This window comes from Macaca fascicularis, chromosome 3 (assembly GCF_037993035.2).
Source record: "Macaca fascicularis isolate 582-1 chromosome 3, T2T-MFA8v1.1".
Lineage (NCBI taxonomy): Eukaryota > Metazoa > Chordata > Mammalia > Primates > Cercopithecidae > Macaca > Macaca fascicularis.
In genome coordinates this window covers 3444997-3465886 of record NC_088377.1, presented here as the reverse complement: position 1 = coordinate 3465886, position 20890 = coordinate 3444997, and the positions used below count along the sequence as shown (strand labels likewise).

The 20890-nt window shown below is 41.3% G+C and overlaps 1 protein-coding gene across 8 annotated transcripts in view; it reads right to left on the bottom strand.

The window, feature by feature from the left end:
* The window catches only part of HSF2BP (heat shock transcription factor 2 binding protein), a 121698-nt gene that overhangs the window by 80218 nt on the left and 20590 nt on the right, over positions 1-20890 (bottom strand). For 2 of the 8 annotated variants that reach the window (XM_005548580.4, XM_074033939.1), the window contains exons 5-7: positions 17782-17931; positions 14443-14575; positions 250-367 (exon numbers count right to left, since the gene is read on the bottom strand). In XM_005548580.4, coding sequence (XP_005548637.1) covers positions 250-367; positions 14443-14575; positions 17782-17931 — 401 coding nt within the window. Of the gene's footprint in view, positions 1-249; positions 368-14442; positions 14576-15738; positions 16008-17772; positions 17932-18150; positions 18276-20890 lie in introns of those variants that run through there. The other 6 variants (XM_074033940.1, XM_074033941.1, XM_005548579.4 and 3 more) reach the window with 6 other exon arrangements.

Genomic DNA, 20890 nt, shown 5'->3' with positions numbered 1-20890 from the left:
CATGAAGTATCATGCAATAGTATTTGGGACTCACTGATTGCTCTAAGGTAAGAACATTCCTTCCTTAAATTTATTTTCTAAAATGCTATTTAAGGGACAGTATACTCCCTTAATTTCTCCAGTCAATTTATTTCTTCGAGTATTTAGAACTACCACCAAAATTAACTGTGTTTACTTGAAGAGAGGCCCAATCAGCATAGTCTAATTAATATGTACATAGAATTAACTTGTTAACATTATCCACCATACACTTTGAGTTTGGTACACTGTCCTGGCTTCAAGTCTCCCAGAAGCTGCAATATGGTGTCCAAGAGCACCCGGCTTGAATTAACCAAGAATTCACGACCACATGCTATGGCAGCAACATCTGCAACAGAAAATGAAACAAAGCATCAAGATCAGATGACTTCAGAACCTAGACAATTTTGTGCAGAACAGAGTATTTGTTGCTGTTTTTCTTCCAAAAGACCTAATGAAAACACAGCTGACAATGAGACATATAAAAATGAAACTGCTAGGCATGATGATTCACACCTGTAATCCCAACATTTTGAGAGACTGAGGTGGGAGGACTGCTTGAGTCCACAAGTGCAAGACCAGCCTGGGCAACATAGCAAGACCCTATCTCTACAAAAAATTTAAAAATTAGCTGGGCATGGTGTGTGCACCTGTAGTCCTAGCTTTTCAGGAGGTGGAGGCAGAAGGATTGCTTGAGCCCAGGAGGTAGAGGCTGCAGTGAGCCATGATCACATCACTGCACTCCAGCCTGGGTGACAGAGCAAAGCTCTGTCTCAAAAAAAAAAAAAAGTATTATAACAAAAGTGACAGCCCAGAAAGAATCACTGACAACCATAAGAGTTACTGAAATATTAAGTAATGTGCACTGTAATTAGCAAGCACCTAAAGAGTGAAACAGAGCCCTGGAATCTAACCATGTCTGCAGTCACTATGCTCCGGAGTGCTGCATTAACCAGCTGTGGGCAGGCAGAGTCCAAACATAAGGTGGGGGCTAACTGTCTTATCTGGGACTGAGGATGTGAAAATTCACTTTTAATAAGATCCATAATCTGAAAACCCAAAATCCAAAATGCTCCAAAATCTAAAAATTTTTGGGCACTGACAAAGATGCACAAAGGTCATGCTCACAGAGCATTGCAGATTTCAGATTTTTGAATTAGAGTGTTGAACCAGCAGGTATAATGCAAGTATTCCAAAATCCAAAACACTTCTGGTCCCAGGCATTTCAGATAAAGAATATTCAATCTGTATTTGCTAGTAACTTTTAGCCATGATACAAAACTGAAATTATATGTAGTCAAAAAATAGTATGAAAACTGATTTTGAAGAAAACTTATTTTCTCAATTTTATGTCCCACTGTGGATCAGCAAGTATCCCATTTCCTCATGCCTGAGACCCTGCAAATCGGCCTGAAGACCAGACCAAGTAATTACACTGCTCCCAATGGGCAGCGCTGCAGACACCTCCAGACGCTGGAGAGCAGCAAACTGTCCCTGCCAAGCCTGACCAAACTGCAGACCCATGAGCAAAATAAATGTTAAGACTTTATATTTTGAGTAGGTTTGTTACACAGCAACAGAAAACAAAAACATTACTAATACATTGCTGAAGAAAAAAAAAAAAAATATATATATATATATATATAAAAAATAGCAAGCAACAATGCCCAACACAACAAATGTACTGGTAAATGAAGTCTGTATCATATATCCAGTATTGTAACTGCAAATGCCAATGCTGCATTTCACTAAATACCACTAAAACATGAACTACAAAGTAAAATAAATGTGAATAAATTCCTACACAGACAGCTTCAGTACTTGTCAATCTGTTGGAATTTGTTTGTTTTACATGGTAATTTGTACTTTGCTTACTGATATTTAATCTATCTAGAATGCCTGTGAGTCAATTCAAGGCCTATAGAATTGACTTTGTTACCATCTACCAAAACTAAAACACTGCCAGTTAATTTTTCTGTTAAAATGGTTTTTCTAGGTTCATTTTTCATTAAAAGTGTTTATAGGTAATTCTAGAGGTTAGCACAGTAATTACATAATTTAAGAAATGGGGCCAGGTACAGTGGCTCCCACCTGTAATCCCAGTACTTTCGGAAGCCAAGGACGGTGGATCACCTGAGGTCAAGAGTTTGAGACCAGCCTGGCCAACACGGAGAAACCCCGTCTCTACTAAAAATACAAAAATTAGCCAAATGTGGTGGCATGCACCTGTAATCCCAGCTACTTAGGAGGCTGAGGCAGAAGAATCACTTGAACCCAGGAGGTGGAGGTTGCAGTGAGCCGAGATGGTGCCACTGCACTCCAGCCTGGGCAACAGAACAAAACTCAATCTCAAAAAAAAAAGGAAATGAATCTGGGCCAAGCACAGTGGCTCACACCTATAATCCCAATACTTTTGGAGGCCAAGGTAGGAGGATCACTTGAACCTAGAAGTTTGAGATGAGTCTTAGGCAACATAGTGAGACCCTGTCTCTACAAAAAAATAAATAAAAATTAGCTAGGTGTAGTGGCTCATGCCTATAGTCCCAGCTACCCAGGCTGAGGTGGGAGGATTGCTTGAACCCAGGGGCTTGAGGCTACAGTGAATTATGATCACGCCACTGTACTCCAGCCTGGGCGATTAGAGTGAGACCCCATTAAAAAAAAAAAAGATTCTGGTGTCAATTATTTATGCTGAAAAGGATATACAGAGTTGAGACGTACTATATCTGATACTTTTGCTTTAGACTGTAATAATTTCACCTTATTTTCAGCAATAAAAGTAATAATAGGGTATTGGCAGAATGATAGTCATATAAATCAATGGTAGAATTGAGAGTACAGAAATAAATCCTCACATTTATGGTCAACTGAATTCCAACAAAAGTACCAAGACAAATCAATGGAAAAATGATAAAACAATAATCTTTTGAATAAATGATGCTAAAACAACTGGATATCCACATGCAAAGGAAGGAAGCTGGATACCTACCACATACCATATACAAATATTAACTCAAAATGGATCTAAGATCTGAATATAAGAATTAAAGCTGGCTAGGTGCAGTGGCTCACACCTGTAATCCCAGCACTTTGAGAGGCTAAGGCGGGAGGATCACAAGGTCAAGAGATCAAGACCATCCTGGCTAATATAATGAAACCCCATCTCTATTAAAAATACAAAAAAAAAAAAAAATTAGCCGGGCATGGTGGTGGGTGCCTGTAGTCCCAGGTACTCGGGAGGCTGAGGCAGGAGAATGGCGTGAACCTGGGAGGCGGAGCTTGCAGTGAGTCAAGATCGCGCCACTGCACTCCAGCCTGGGCGACAGAGCGAGACTCCGTCTCAAAAAAAAAAAAATTAAACCTATAAAATTCTTTTTTCATTTTTTTGAGATTGTATCTTACTCTGTCACCCGGGCTGGAGTGAAGTGGCACAATCACAGTTCACTGCACCCTCAACCTCCTGAGTAGCTGGGACTACAGGTCTGCACCACCACACCTAGCTAATTTCATACTTAACAGACTAAAGTACACTGTAAACATAACTTTTATATATGCTGGGAAACCAAAAAATTCATGTGACTCACTTTATTGTGCTATTTGCTTTATTGCAGTAATCTGGAACCAAACCTACAGGATCTCTGAGGTATGGCTGCATTTGAAAATCCTATCTCTGATAAGGTACTAGCATATTACAAATACTTCTTACCACTCAGTAACAGAAAGGAAAATAACCCAATTAAAATATGGGCAACCAGGAGTTTCTGGTTCCAAATGGTGGCATAGAAGTAAGTTGGCTTCACTGCTTCCCAACAGAAAACCAAAAACCAACATACAGCAGCTCCAAGATTATCAGCAGCAATATCCCGGAACTCAAATATGAGGATCAGACAGCTCCCATGGCAACAGACAAGTGAAAAAAACTCCGAACACACAGTAAGACAACTGGACTTTCATATCTGTGACACCCCTCTCCATAATGTGCCCAGCACCAAGCGTGAGGAAAATTTCCCCAACTCAGTTTCTACACTGGAAAAAGTCAGAAGGAGGTGAACAACTACTGTCCCCACCATCTTAGGTTCCCTGGCAGAAGACCTGTCCCTGCTTCAACCCACGGGAAGCACTGTAAGTACCTGAAGGGAAACTATCCCTGAGGATAGCCAGAGGCAAAGTGGGGAAGCAGAACTACCATTCCCGGCCCTGGAAACTCTGCTCTGTAACTTGGCCAGAGAAGACACCAAATCAGAGTGGTCGTTCAGCAGATGCACACAGTACAAGGTATGTCCCACAAGTCCCCTGGGCACAGACACCTTGCCAGTATTTCCACACTGCCAGGTTATCCTCTTTGTGACCTCCCCTATTCGGGATGGGCAACACTCTGATGGTTTTCTACAGCCAAGGTAAACCTGGGCTTAAGGCACCATCTAGTGCCTATAAAGAGGCAGCAACCTTGCAGAAAAAAAAGGAAGAAATTCAACAAGTAAATTACAAAGAATCTCTAAGAAAACATATCCAATAAAAACCAAAATAACCCAGACAGACAAGACTGGAATAAATACTCTTTCAATGCAAAGACATAGACATATACCCATAAGAAACAACAGGAAACAAGGAACCATGGCCTCCCCAAACAGACAAAGCCAGGAACCAGTGACTGTCTCTAACAAGATGGCAATACGTGAGCTCTCTGACCAAGAATTCAAAACAATAGTTTTAAGGAAATTCGGTGATTTCCAAGACAACATAGAAAAGTAATTCAGAAATTTGTCAGAGAAATTTAATAAAGAGATTGAAACTTAAAACAATCAAACTGCTGGGCACAGTGGCTCATGCCTGTAATCCCAACACTGTGGGAGGCTGAGGTAGGGGCCTTGGGGCCAGGAGTTTAAGAACAGCCTCAGCAACATAGCAATATCCCATCTCTACAAAAAACATAAAAAATTAACCAAGCACTGTGGTGATCGCCTGTAGTCTTACCTACTCGGGAGGCTGAGGTGGAAGCATTGCTTAAGCCCAGGAGATCAAGGTTGCAGTGAGCTAGAATTGTACCACTGCACTCCAGCCTGGGTGACAGAGCAAGATCCCACTCATCTCTCCCAACCTGTAACTGTTACTCTGGGCCGTTATTAGAAGAATATTTCTTCCTTCTCCGGGACACAACCCCTGCAAAATTTAATAGATACAAATTTATTTTGCAAATGGAATTGGCAGATAAATGGTACTATAGAAAGATGATTTTAAGAAATTACAGAAAATTCTCAAATATACAAAGTATAGCTGATCTGAACGTTAATTTGCCCACACTATGTATGATTCAAGAAATAACCGAAGATTTACCTATGGTCCCAGAATCCCTACGAGGAAAAGATTCTATGGACATACACGAATAACTGGAGCAAAGCCCAAAAGAGTCCAGATGGAGTCTTCTACATCTTTACCTAAACTACTTTGTTGTTATTGTTAAGAGACAGGGCCTCACTCTGTTGCCCAGGCTGGAATGCAGGTGCAATCATAGCTCAAGGTAGGATTGAACTCCTGGGCTCAAGTGGTCCTCCCACCTCAGGCTCCTGAGTATCTGGGACTAAAGGCATGTACCACCATGCCCAGCTTGCCTGAACTACCTTGATACCATCTAGAACTAAAGCTATGGAAGCTCTTAGGCCAGCTGTGACCAGCTTAATAAAAAAAGGACTAATCATTCCTTTTACCAGTCCCTGCAATCACCTAACATTACCTGTTAAAAAAAAAAAATAAATAAATAAAAATAAAAAAAAAACTAGTGGTCAGGGATATTGATTTGTCCAAGATCTACAAACAAGCAGCAAAATAATCATTCTGCACTTCAATGTCATATCTTACCCAAACACCATCCTCTCTTCACCCCACCTGAAGCCTAATTCTTTACAGAATAGAGTGGTGCTCAGGTTTCTTTAGTGTCCCATTCTATAAAGATGGCAAACTTGGCAAGGCGCAGTAGCTCACGCCTGTAAACCCAGCACTTTGGGAGGCAGAGGTGGGCAGATCACCTGAGGTCAGGAGTTTGAGACCAGCCTGGCCAACATGGCAAAACCTCGTCTCTATTAAAAATACAAAAATTAGCTGGGCATGGTGGTGCATGCCAGCCTGGGTGACAGAGTGAGACTGTGTCTCAAAAAAACAAAAAAAAAAACAGATGGCAAACTTATTTGCCTTTACCTGGAAAAATCAACGATTACCCAGGAAGTTATATCACTCACTGGAATTCTATTCTACTTCTCTCAAGTATTTTTTTTAAGATGGAGTCTCGCTCTGTCACCCAGGTTGGAGTGCAGTGGCACAATCTTGGCTCGCTGCAACCTCCGCCTCCCAGGTTCAAGTGATTCTCCTGCTTCAGACTCCTGAGTAGCTGGGATTACAGGCGCCCGCCACCACGCCTGGCTGATTTTTGTATTTTTAGTAGAGATGGGATTTCACCATGTTGGTCAGGCTGGTCTCAAACTCCTAACCTCAGGTGATCCACTTGCCTCGGCCTCCTAAACTGCTGGGATTATAGGTGTGAGTCATCACACCAGGCCTACTTCTCTCAAGTCTTAAATCCAGCTATACCCATGCAAAGGACACCTAGAGCCCCATGGGGTCATTCTCACCTAAAACACACATGATCTCTTCTTACATTCCATTAATCTGGAAACCTGTAACGCTGTGTTTATCTTCTCACTGAGCTACCTAAAAAGAAGCATGTTTTTAAGGAAAAACTCCAATTCCACAGAACAATGACCTGTATCGAATCTATACTCTGTCAACAGAAGGAAGGACCTTATCTAAGGAAAGACTACAAATTTTCCAAGACCAATCACTGAAAGACAATTAAGAAAACTTCTGTGAGTTATTGGATATTGTAGATAATAGATATCCAATTTTTCTGAATTACGAAGACTGCTATATGATTAGACTACATTGAAAATGTAAGAACCACATCCATGGAAAACGGAGACCTAAAAACCTTCGGTGCTTTCAAAATCCTCTCAATGACGGCCTCTAATATCCCAGACTATCATAAATCTTTCCATCTACACACATGAAAGATTATGCCATGCTCTGGGGCAGTGGTTCTCAAAGTGGCATGGGAGGAGGAAGGGAGATGATTCTGCCCCAAGCAGTATTTGGAGACATTTTTGGCTGCCACACTTAGGGGATGCCTCTAATGGGGAGAGACCAGGGATGCTGCCAAACAACCTACAACGCATAGGACAGGCCCCAAAACAGAGAATTATGGTGTCAAGGGTGAGCCATGCTGCTCCAGGGCACACCTGAAAAGTCCACTGCCCATCAGCCTGTCCCTGGATCCAGGAGCCAGGATGTACAGCTGCCTTGTCTCAGAGCCACTGCAGCTCAGCTACACTCAAAAAAGTCTTCAGGCCTCGTAGTAGATCACCTTGAAACCTAATGGCACCACAAACCAGATAATCCCTGTTGCTAATTGAACCTGACACTTTTCTTCTAGTCAACTGATTATGAAGCAGCATTACTTTTTCCTTCTCATGACAGTACATCAACGTAATACTCTCACCCCAGCCCTTTATTACACCTGCCTGATGCCAGAGAGCCTCGAGGTTATCTCCATAGTCCAACAAGTGTCCATGCCCAGAAGAGATCTTGTAGACGACACTCCCATACAAAAGCCTGACTTCATGCTGTTTGTTGAGAGGGTCTTATGTTAAAAGTACGGAGTCAATACCAGGCTGGTGATGCAGTCACCTGAGTCAAGGTTCCAGAGCGGTCTTCCTTCTTATAGTGCCTCAAATTATATTTGTTTGCTACCTGTTGCCTAGAGTCTTAAAAGTTTCTGTTCAGCTATTGTCCTGACAGATGATTCAACGGATGATTCCAAAAAAAAAGAGGAAAAAATCATGTTGATCAGTGCTCAAGTTGTAAATCAACTCTCTCCAAACCAACCTTACCTTTCAGGAGGTTCAACCACAATGGGGAAACCAGGACCACGCTAATGATCTCTCCTAGAGTTCAAGGTACATGAGAAACAAATGGGTGCTCAAAGAACCAAAAACAGCAACAAGGACTCCTGCACACCTAGAAAAAGATGGGCTGTTCGGAAGACATGGGGAAAGGCAGCCACCAGCACATAAAATGGTACAGTCACTGTGGAAACCTGTCTAGCCGTTCCTCAAAAAGCTAAACAGAGTTACCACACCCTGCTATTCTGACCCCAAGGTAGATACCAAGAAAAACTGAAACATACATCCACACATAAACTTGTATACGAATGCTCATATCAGCATTATCCATAACAGCCAAAAGGTGGGAACAACCCAAATGCCTGTTTATTGACCCTTCACTGCTGACTTAGACTCTACAGAAGACCAGTAAGTTGAAGGTCAAAACTGGCACCTTATTCTTCCACAGGCAGAGTCACACAATTCTAGGACAGGGATACCATAATTGTCATCTAGTGTCAGACTCTTCTCAGAACACAAAAACCGAAGGTCATATATTCAAGAATACAGGGTTAGTCAGTGGCAGAAGCAGCAGTGGACGTGGGGCCTCAAGTCCCACCTGGCCTTTTCTGCACACCACACTGCCTCCACGTGTTGGTGTGAGTGTGTGGAGGAGGAAGGATCGGCAGACCAAGAACAGCCATGGTCACTGACACGAAGGTGCTCTGCTGGTAACTTTGTAACTAGGAAGGTCCCTGGAAGACTAAGCTGGATCCAGTCCTGCCCCCAAAGTATCAATCATCAAAAAGTAATTTTGATGCTACAGTTATTATCTAATATTATTTGAATACATGAACCACAGACAAGGAATACAATCATGATTTTCAAATCACTGAAAAGCAGAAAAACCATTTAGAAAAGTTTTCACTAGCAAGTTAAGCAGTTAATCTTCACAGGATTGTAAAGATTTCCATCTCTTTCATGCTCTTCATTTGCCCTCTTATCCAAGTTACTGGAAACAATCACATTGCTGTCAATGTGCTATCGTTCATCACGGTTCAGTAGAAAATTCACAATATGTAAAGTAATTAGAGCAGATGTTACTATACCACCTTGCAGATGTCCAGAGAACTGACATCCTGGGAAGCAAATCTGCTGGGCAAAACCTCCTCCGCACTACGCTAACCTATCACTAAACAAGTGACTACAGTTGGGTGGAAATTTAACAATTTCAATGTTTACATAAATTCCTGATTTCCAGCTTCAGCTTAGGATACGAAAAACTGGTGATAGCTACCCCATTCTTTCTGGGGGCAGAGGGAGAGATAATTTACCAAAATCACAGGTTTTCTTGAATATACTAGAGAGCTAAGGCTGGACATCAGCCAACCAATCTGAAAAATAAGGAAAGGCAGCAGCCTCCAAGCAGATACATGAAGCAAGCACTTGCTCACCTGGAGCATACGCTGGACACCATACAAGGTAGAAAAAAAAAAATCCAGCTAAAATATTGAACAAATCACAAAATCAGTGGTTGCCTCGGGCTGGTGATGAGTGGAGAACTGGACTACAGAAAGATGTGGTGCAGGCAGTCTGGGGGAAGGAATAGGAGTTCCACAACCTAATTGTGGTAGGCAAATGACTGTACACTTTTGTAGAAATTTATAGAATGGCAAAAAGTTAAAAAAAAAAAAAAAACAACTAAAGAATGAATTCACTGTATGTAAAATTTTAAAAAGAATCCATTTGACAGCTAACCCATGGTCTCTATTACCTATCCCCACAGAACAGTCTTGGTATTTGAGACTCATAAGCCCCCAAGGCCTCTGCAAATCAGCACTTTAATAAAACATTCTTCCCAGTCAAATTCATTAACGTGCAAATACAAGTGCCCACTATCCAACTCTTCCTAAGAGTGCCTATGTAAACCACCACAAGCACAGGAAAACAAAGCCACGCTGAGCTTGAATGCTGGGCAACAGAGCAGCTTCACTCTCAGTCCACCGCCTCACCAGCACGCCAGCCAGCAATTCAGGCAGCTCAAATTCACAACCAGCAAAACGACAAGTCGCATAGGTCATAAGCCTTTGGGGTCACTTGCAAAGAGAAGAAAATGCAAATCATTAAATTTGCAAATGCCTTCTGTTAAAAGACAGCCTTCAAACAATTGTTTTACAGGGAGGGCAACGCAAGCCTGCTACAACTGTAGGTGCCAAGATGAACGTGCAGAATGCTGCCCTGCACTGGAGTAAGAGCCAGAAAACATCACGATCTCAGCACCCGCCCCGCAAGAACTATCATCAAGTTTTAAGGGGTTAAGAAACAAATGTCTACACAGGATCTGCCCCATTAGGATTTCAATAAAAGAAGGATAATACCATAAGGAAAATAAAATTTTCTCTCTCTTTAACAGCAGAGGATTTTCTTAAGAACAGCATGGGAAAATAATAATAAAGCAGAGATTAAAGATCAATGTAAAAAATAAACAGTCTGAAATTAAATAATTCAAACTTAAAGCTGTTGGGACTTTAAATTATCCCAACCCTTGTGAGGAATGTAGCTATGCAGCTGCAAATTCTGTCTTTTTCTTTCCTGTAAATAATTAAGACCACACTGCTGGAAATAAGACTTCCTCAGATAACCCTCCTTGGAATGTAGCAATCTGTAAACAGTCAAATCACTGTGGCACACACACTGGTCTTGTATGGAAAATGTTCTAATCCTGCTGGAACTTCTCTGTCTCTGCCTATATCAGTGAAATCTTCTTCACCTTGGAACCCTGACCCCACTGGTTTGAAGTCAGTGTTTCTGAGTGGCCACTGTCAAGCTCTGTGCACAAATAAACTCTGTACTTCGTCTTATTTTCTGAATCTCATTATTTAAGGCTGATAAGTCACAGCAATGTATTGAACCATTTCACTGACTTCAGAACAAAGAGTCTCAACACTCACTAGTACATTCCACCTTTCTATACCCATTTTTTTTTTTTTTTTTTTTTTTTTTGAGACGGAGTCTTGCTCTGTCACCTAGGCTGGAGTGCAGTGGCGCGATCTCAGCTCACTACAACCTCTACCTCCCAGGTTCAAGCGATTCTCTTGCCTCAGCCTCCCGAGTAGCTCAGATTACAGGTGCCCACCACCACGCCTGGCTAATTTTTTTGTATTTTTAGTAGAGACAGGGTTTCTCCATGTTGGCCAGGCTGCTCCCGAACTCCTCCTGACTTTAAGTGATCCACTCACCTCAAGCCTCCCAAAATGCTGGGATTACAGGCATAAGCCACTGTGCCTGGCCTCTATACTAAGAAATTATTTAGTCCCTGGACTTTATCCCTTATGACAGTTCTGATATGGAATTTTATCATAACTCTCAGGGAAAGGTTTACTTTATTATCTTTTAGGAGAATTTTGCTGAAGAGGCAATTTCGGTTTTTGAGATTATATAATTATTATACTAAAACAATAGCAAAGAGCTCAGTTTCCGCTTAGCTTACAGCTTTTACTTTAGCTAGCTAGACAGTAAAATTATGATTCTGAATAAAAGCAGCTAAACTTAGTTGTTTTTTTCTGTCAAGGTACGTAACTATGCAGAACATGCAAACTCATCTGTTTCCTTCAGATCATTCATTCTTAATAACTGATATTTATCAGAATCACCTGGGGTGATTTTCCAAAATAAACACACCTGGTACCTCTTGGTACCTATCCCAGATCTATGGAATCAGATTCTCCAGGGTGCTCCCCAGCATTAATATCTGAAAACACTCCAGAGATGTTTACACACTCTCAACCCTGACTGTAAACACCAGTCTCTACAACAGTCACTATAGCTGAAAAGAATTACAGGCACACTTCATTTTATTACATTCGCTTTATTGTGCTTTGCAGACACTGTTTTTTTACAAATTGAAGGAATGTGGCAACCCGGCACTGAGCAAGTCCGTTGGTGCCATTTTTCCAACAGTATGTGCTTACTTCATGCCTCTGTGCCACATTTTGGTAATTCTTGCAATAGTTTAAACTTTTCATTATTATTACATCTGTTATGGTCATCCACGATCAATGATCTTTGATGTTACCACTGTAATTGTTTTGGGGCACCATGAACCACACCCACATAAGACAGCAAATTTAATCAATACATGTTACTAATCTTCTGACTGTTCCAATGACTGGCCATTCCCATCTCTCTCCCTCTCCTAGGACCTTGCTATTCCCTGAGACACAACAATATTGAAATTAGGTCAGTTAATAACCCTACAATGACCTCTAAATGTTCAAGCAAAAGAAAGAGGTACACGTCTGAAAGAAAAAGCTAGAAATGATTAAGCTTAGTGAAGAAGGCATGGCCAAAGCTGAGACCTGCTGAAAGTTAAGACTTCTTGCACGAAACAGCCAAGTTACGACTATAATTGCAAAGTTCTTGATAGAAATTAAAAGCTCTATTCCAGTGAACATATGAATGATAAGAAAGCAAAACAGCCTTATTGCTGATATGGAGAAAGCCCAAGTATTCTAGATAGAAGATCAAAAATCATCAAAAATCCCTTAAGCCAAAGCCTAATCCAGAGAAAAGCCCTAATGCTCTTCAATTCTATGAAGGCTGACATGGGTGAGGAAGCTGCAGAAGAAAAGCTGAAAGCTAGTACAGCTTGCTTCATGAGGTTTAAGGAAAAAAGTTGTCTCTATAACATAAAGGTACAACATGCAGCAGCAAGTGCTGATGGAGAAGCTGCAACAAGTTATCCAGAAGATCTAGCTAAGATCATTGCCGAGGGTGGTTGCACTAAACAAGAGATTTTCAATGTAGACAAAATAGCTTTCTATTGGAAGAAGATGCCATCTAGGACTTTCACTGCTACAGAAAAGTCAATGCCTGACTTTAAAGTATCAAAAGACAGGCTGACTCTCTTGTTAGGGGCAAAAGGTGCTGGTGACTTTAATTGAAGTCAATGCTCATTTAAAGTCAATGCTCATTTAACCATTCCGAAAATACTACAGCCCTTAAGAATTATGCTAAATCTACTCTTGCCTATGCTCTAGAAATAGAAAAACAAAGCCTGGATGACAGCACACCTGTTCACAGCATGGTTTTCTGAATATTTTAAGCCCACTGTTGAGACCTACTGCTCAGAAAAAAAGACTTCGTTCCAAATACTACTGTTCATTGATAATGCACCTGGTCAATCAGGAGCCATGACGGAGAGGTGCAAAGAGAGTAATGTTGACTCCATGCCTGCTAAAACAAGATCTATTCTTCAGCTCATACATCAAAAAGAAATTTCAACTTTCAAGTCCTATTTTTTTAAGAACTACATTTCATAAGGCTACAGCTGCCATAAACAGTGATTCCTCTGACGGATCTGGATGAAGTCAACTGAAAACCTTCTAAAAAAGATTCACCATTCTAGATGCCATTAAGAATATTAATGATTCGGCCGGGCGCAGTGGCTCATGCCTGTAATCCCAGCACTTTGGCAGGCTAAGGCAGGCGGATCACCTAAGGTCAGGAGTTCGAGACCAGCCTGGCCAACATGGAGAAACCCCATCTCCACTAAAAATAGAAAATTAGCCGGGCATGGTGGCACACGCCTGTAATCCCAGCCACTCAGGAGGCTGAGGCAGGAGAATCACTTGAACCAAGGAGGCAGAGGTTGCCATGAGCCAAGATCGCACCATTGCACTCCAGCCTGGGCAACAAGAGTGAAAATTCCATCTCAAAAAAACAGAAAAACAAAAAAGAATATTCATGATTCATGGGAGGAAGTCAATATAACAACATTAACAGGAGTTTGCCAGAAGTTGATTTCAATCCTCATGGATGACTTTGAAGGGTTCATGACTTCAGTGTGAGTAAGTAACTACAGACGTGGTGACAGAAACGACGGATGAGTTGCTTCTTATGGAAGAACAAAGAAAGTGGTTTCTTGAGTTGGAATCTACTCTTGGTGAAGATGCTAAGACATCATTGAAATGAGAACAAAGGATTCAAAATATTACATAAACCTAGTTGACAAGTTTGAGAAGGCTGACTCCAATTTTGAAAGATGTTCTGCTGTGGAAAAAATGCTATCAAATAGCATCACACGCTACATAGAAATCTTACATGAAAGGAAGAGTTAATCGATGTGGCAAACTTCATTGTTGCCTCATTTTAAGAAATTTCCACAGCCACCCCAACCTTCAGTAACTACCACCTTGATCAGTTAGCAGTCACCAATATCACGGCAAGACCCTCTACCAGCAAAAACTTGTAACTCGCTGAAGGCTCAGATGATCATTAGCATTTTCAGCAATAAAGAATTTTCTAATTAAAGTTTGTACATTGTTTATTAGACATAATGCTATTGCACATATAACAGACTACAGTATAAACATAATTTGTATATACACTGGGAAAGCAAAACAATTCATATGACTCGTTTGTTATTGCAGTATTTCCTTTATTGCAGTGGTCTGGAACCAAACATGCAATATCTCTAAGGTATGCTTGCACTTACTTGTTACAATTCCAGCCAGAGCAAAAACAAACTGATTTTCATCCGAATCAAGCTCCTTGATATCACCATCCAGTGACTTCACAAAACTCTCCATTGTTTGACCAGTGATGCTGAAAAACTTCAAAGCTTTATCCTGAAAGTTTGGAAATCAAAGTGTCATATCCTTTTACAGACACAGTGTGAAAACATTTTAAAAGTTCAGGATACAGAAGATTCTAGTTTTAATTATAGAATATTATAAAATCTATTCCCTCATTAAAAGTTCCCATTAAAAGAACAGAGAGGCCGGGCGCGGTGGTTCAAGCCTGTAATCCCAGCACTTTGGGAGGCCGAGACGGGTGGATCACGAGGTCAGGAGATCGAGACCATCCTGGCTAACACGATGAAACCCCGTCTCTACTAAAGATATAAAAAATAGCCAGGCGTGGTGGCGGGTGCCTGTAGTCCCAGCTACTCGGGAGGCTGAGGCAGGAGAATGGCGTGAACCCGGGAGGCGGAGCTTGCAGTGAGCCGAGATCCGGCCACTGCACTCCAGCCTGGGCGACAGAGCGAGACTCCGTCTCAAATAAATAAATAAATAAATAAATAAATAAATAAATAATAAAAATAAAAGAACAGAGAAAGCAGCTTGAGGCATGCAGGAGCAACAAAAACTACCCTGAAGATTGGTGGGCTCTTCATATGCAGATACATGAAACAGGACAAACGTACATGATAATGAAAGAAAATGGGAAGAATTCACTCAAAATGTAATTAAAAATATACTAGAAAAACATGCTGTCTATTTGTTCTGGGCATTAAACCAGAGGTGTTCAAACCTTTAGCATAATTTTTTTCAAAAACAAAATCTTAATGGAAACATGTAAAAGAGATAAAGACTAGCTCCTCTGGTAGTTTAAATCTTCATCACTTGGCAAAAAGCATTTCCAGGTTTGAACCTTTGTGATACTTCCTTCGGGGTGCTAGAGTTCTGAAGAAGAATTTTAAAACCAATGCACATTTTAACCCAGTTAAAAAAATGGAAATATTTGCATTTACAAATGATACAAGAAAACTTCATAGATGATCAAATAATCTAAAACTGGGTTGTGGTGATGGTTAATGCAACTCTAGAAATTTGCTAAAAACCACTAAATTGTGTATTTATAGTCTTACAGTATGTAAATTAAACCTAATAAAGCTCAACAAACTTTTAAAAACACATTTAGTCTTTCCACCTAAAGTCAAACACAACTGTTATTTCTATTAGCAGTAAGTAATTTCCCACTGGTTTCCTGCCACACACCCCCCCTTCACCTTCATTTCCAGTCATGATCACGCCGTGCTCCCAGAGTCAAACACCAATCTTTTTTGGCTCCTCTTGTCCCCTCCAGGTACACACTCTGCCCGGCCATCACATCTGCCTCAACTGCCATGGCTCTCATACATGTTCCTTCTTTCCCATCTCCCCTGCAGAGGGCCGAGCTTACTCCAGCCAGACCAGCCAGAATGACCACCTCATCAGTCATCCTGTCTAGACCCGATGTGCCACAACCCCACCTCCTAATCCATCCTCACTCACTGTCAGATGAATCTTCCTAAAATTCTGCTCTTATCCTATCACTCTTTTACTGAAAAACCCTTAGGGAAAATCCAGTCTTACCACCTACAGGATGAATCATCAACGCGGTATTCAAAGTCCCAAAGTCACATCCCAACCTACGTCTAAGCTTTATCTCCCCACTACTCTACTACATTAACTCTCCACTGTGTCAACTGACGTACTCACTGTCCTAAAACAAACCCACCCACTTTCTGCCATTTCCACCTATTCATCAAGGCCCATTTCAAATATATCCCCTTCCGTGAAGTTCCCTGATAAACACCCGCTCGCATGCATACATGTGCGTGCGCACGCTCACACACACACAGGCTCCTCCCCAGACACGCACCCACACACACGCTCTCCGACACACTCCCACCCACCCACACATGCTCTCACACACACACTCCCACACATACATATGCTCCCACATACACAAACACACATACGCTCCCCCACACACATGCTCCCACACATACACGCTCCCACACACACACGCCCACACACTCCCACACACATGCTCCCACACACACGGCCACACACACACATGGTCTCACACACACACACGCTCCCCCCACACACACACACATGCTCCCCACACACACACAGGTGCTCCCACACATGCCCCCACACAGACACACGCTCACACACACACACACTCACACACACACGCTCACACACACACTCCTCACACACATACACGCTCCACACACACACACGTCCTCTCACACACACGTTCCCACAAACACACCCACACACACACATTCACATACACACAAGCTCACGCACACACCCTCATACATGGTCACACACACACAGGCTTCCAGTCTCTCACACACACACTACCACACACACGGTCTCACACACACACACACACTCACACACACATATGCTCCCACACACAGTCACACACACATGCTCCCACACACACGGTCACACACACACGCTCACACACACAGTCTCACACACACGCTCACACACACACACACACACAGAGCTGAACCTTGAAAACAAGGGTTTGAACTGCACAGGTCCACTTACACAAGAATTTTCTTCAGTAAAAGTTACACTGAGTGTGTCTGCTACTCCAGCCTCCCCTTCCACCTCCTCCACCTCTACCACCCCTTAGACAGCAAGGCCAACCCAACAACTCTTCCTCCTCCTCTTCAATGTACTCAATTTGAAGATGATGAGGGTGAAGATCTTTATGATGATCTAACATACAAAAAATGTGTTAATCAACTATTTATGTTATCAGTAAGGCTTCCAGCCAACCGTAGAGTCAAAAGTTCTATGTGGTTTTCGACTGCACAGGAGGTCAGCGCCCCTAACCTCCATGTTGCTCAAGGTTCAACTGCATCTATATGTACGTGTGTGTGTGTACACACACACACATCTACATACATGTATATATGTTAGAGAACATATATTCAATAAATTAAATACTATATTAACCATGAGATAATATATATAAAAGCACTTTTGATCTTATTAAACACATATAAAGTATTAATACTGAAGTGGTAATATGTCCACATATACCACAAGGTCTCCTGGAGAGAAGGGGGCTTATTTCATTCACTTTGCATCAGGTTACAATGAACCACATACGACAGGTATTCAATAACTAGCTGATGAACGAACACAAGAAAATGGAAAGATAGGGACTTAGTCTTTAAATGCCTTAATAAGCTATATGCTCTAAGTTATACAAGCATTAATCAACAATATCTAGAGAGCCCACTGACCATACTTACTCCTCCCAAAATGGCCTTGACGACTTCCTCGCTGCTGGAGACGCCCCACAAGAGGGTACAAGCTGCTGCTCCCATTTCTGTACAATACTCTGCCTGCTGCAGAAGTTGCTGCTTCGCTTCATTCAGCTGCTGTCGAAGAGCCAGTTTCTCCTGAAAGCAAAACAAAATCGAAAAATAAATAATAGCATTCAACCGTGACATATCTTTATTACATTTCCTCTTTCACAAAGGTATTTATTAAAGAAATGCATGTATAATTATAGAAAATAGTTGCAAATGAAAGCCAGTCCTAAGAGAGCCATAATCTATATCTACAGAAGAAATTTCAAAGGCAAAAACATCTGAGAAATATCTGAGGAAAGAACATACTACTATATTCTGGTTGATAAACCCACAGAGCTGAATTCATCTGCTTTAAGTAACTACATGAAATATCTCAAGCCCCAAGTGACTATACTCAGAACCAGCACCAACCGAGGCTTCTGAACAAAAACAACCTCACAAAGCAGTTTACCCAGAGAGCAACATTTCTAAGACAGGAGACTGCCTCCTCCAAATGGCTCACTCCACTGAAAAAACACCATCTGCCAGAGGCAGACGCCAAATAAAAGGCACTTGGACATCAGGATTTGTAAAAAAAAGTACTTTAGAAAAACTCATTCTATATAAACATATCCTTAAGTCCTCATGAGAATATTGCCACAAGTGCCAGTAAACATAAAATATAATCTGTGAAGCTAAACAGGGAAAGAAAACCTAAAACCTAAGACCAGGTAGGAAAGATGGGAGGAGGGGCAAAAAGAATTGTGAAGTCTGGGAGTCCTATTCATGCCCTGGTGCAGCAAGCCAGTGCCAGTCTAACAAGAAGATGGAGGCTAGGAAGAGTTTCCTACTCTCCCACCAGCAGTGTCTGAGGTGACCTGTAGCTGGGTAAGTCTCCGCCATGGCTCTCTTCACAGGGGAAACACGGGGAATGGCCATCCTGATGGCCCTCCTGAACAACACAAGCACACTTGGAGGATTCACCTTGAGTGCACTACTGGAGTGATGTGGGGCTTTCTGTCCTCTCCAACCACCAGCACCAGGTACCTAAAATTCCCTCAAAAGGTGATAGCATTTCCTGATTTAATAAGACAAAAACTGAAAAATACAAAACCCTAGTCAAATTCATGTATACCAAATATAATGAGTTACATAAACCACAAAGTTAAAGTATATTAAATGTTGTAGATTTTCTTTTACAGAGATGAATACAAGACAAAAATAGAGGGGGCTTTTCACCCCCTGGAGGAAAGAGAGAGCTTTGGGGCCACAAATCAATACTGTTGACCTCGTAACTTGGATTAGGGTGGCCCGCTCATAGTTACCTGGAGACAATGCATTTGACACACAGAGATTCATACACATTCATACATATATACACACATGTATTTAAGAAAAAAACGGCCACTGAACCTCTGGCACATGCTAATACTGCATCATGTGACCTGTCAACTCTGAGTTTTTAATGTCTTCATTATAACAACAATCTGGACTCCTAGATTCATCCTTCCAGTGTATGTAGCTGAACACAAATCATGGTGACACATCAAGAAAACTATGTCACAGCACTTCCTTTTGGAATTCTAGCTTTTCCCACAACTTAAGCAGTCTGCATCTCAATTAGTCAGGGTATGGTGGTTCTTCTGCACGACCACAAAATGACTACTGAGAATAACCAGGCAGGACTTTCCTCACTACAGTCACATTTGGTAGGTGCAGGAGGATATTCCCCAATGCAGGGTTCCACACACAGTACAATAATATAAAAAAAAAAACAAAAAAACAAAAAAACTCAAAATCATAGCATTCCCAGTAACATCAAAAATAAGAATAATTTTTTAAAGTGCAAGACCTATACAATGAAAACTACACAGCATTACTGAGAGAAAGTAAAGAAGAGGCTAAATAGATATACCATGTTCAAAAATTGGTAGGATGTCAATTCTTCCCAAACCGATCAACACAATCTCTATCAAAATCTCAGCCGACTTCTGTACAAAGTGATAATCTGATTCTAAAATTTCTATGGAAATGCAAAAGATTCAGAATATCTAAAAAATTGTCTGAAAAAGAAGAACAATGTTAGAAGACTAACAGTGCCTGATTTAGAGGAAAAAACAAACTAATTATAAAACTACCAAAATAGAACCAGTGTGGCATTGGTATTAAAGATGGACGTATAGATCAGTGAAACACTGAAAAAATTGATTTTAACAAAGGTGCCAATGCAATTCAATGGAAAAAGGATAGTCTTTTCAACAACTGATGCTAAAACAACTGAATATTCATATGCAAAAAAAAGTTAATTCAAAATGAATCACAGGGCCGGATGTGGTGGCTCACACCTGTAATCCTAGCATTCTGGGAGGTGGAGGTAGGTGGATTGCTTGAGGTCAGGAGCTCAAAACTAGCCTGACAAACATGGTGAAACCCCGTCTCTACTAAAAATACAAAAATTAGCTGGCATGGTGGCGCGCGCCTGTAATCCCAGCTACTCAGGAGGTTGAGGCAGAAGAATTGCTTGAACCTGGGAGGTGGAGGCTGCAGTGAGTGGAGATCACACCACTGCACTCCAGCCTGGGTGACCAAGCGAAATCCTGTCTCAAAAAAAAAAAAAAAAAAAAGAAAGAAAAGAAAAATGAAAACATATGACCACAGAAAAACTTGTACACAAATGTTTGTAGTGGCATTATTCATAACAGTCAAAAACTGGAATAGGCCAGGCAAGGTGGCTCACACCTGTAATCCCAGCACTTTGGAAGGCCAAGGCGAGCAGATCACTTGGGGCCAGGAGTTCGAGACCAGCCTGGCCAACATGGCGAAACCCTATATCTATAAAATAAAAAAGAAAAAGAAAAGAAAAAAAGAAAACTGCAAACAATCTAAACGGCCATCAAGTGGTGAATGGATGAAGAAAATGTGATACATCTACCCAATGGAATCTTGTTCTGCAATAAAAAAGAATAAATGATGTATGCTATAACACGAATAAACCTTCAGAACAGTATGCCAGATGCAAAAGACTACATATTATATAATTCTGTTCCTACAAAATATTCAGAAAAGG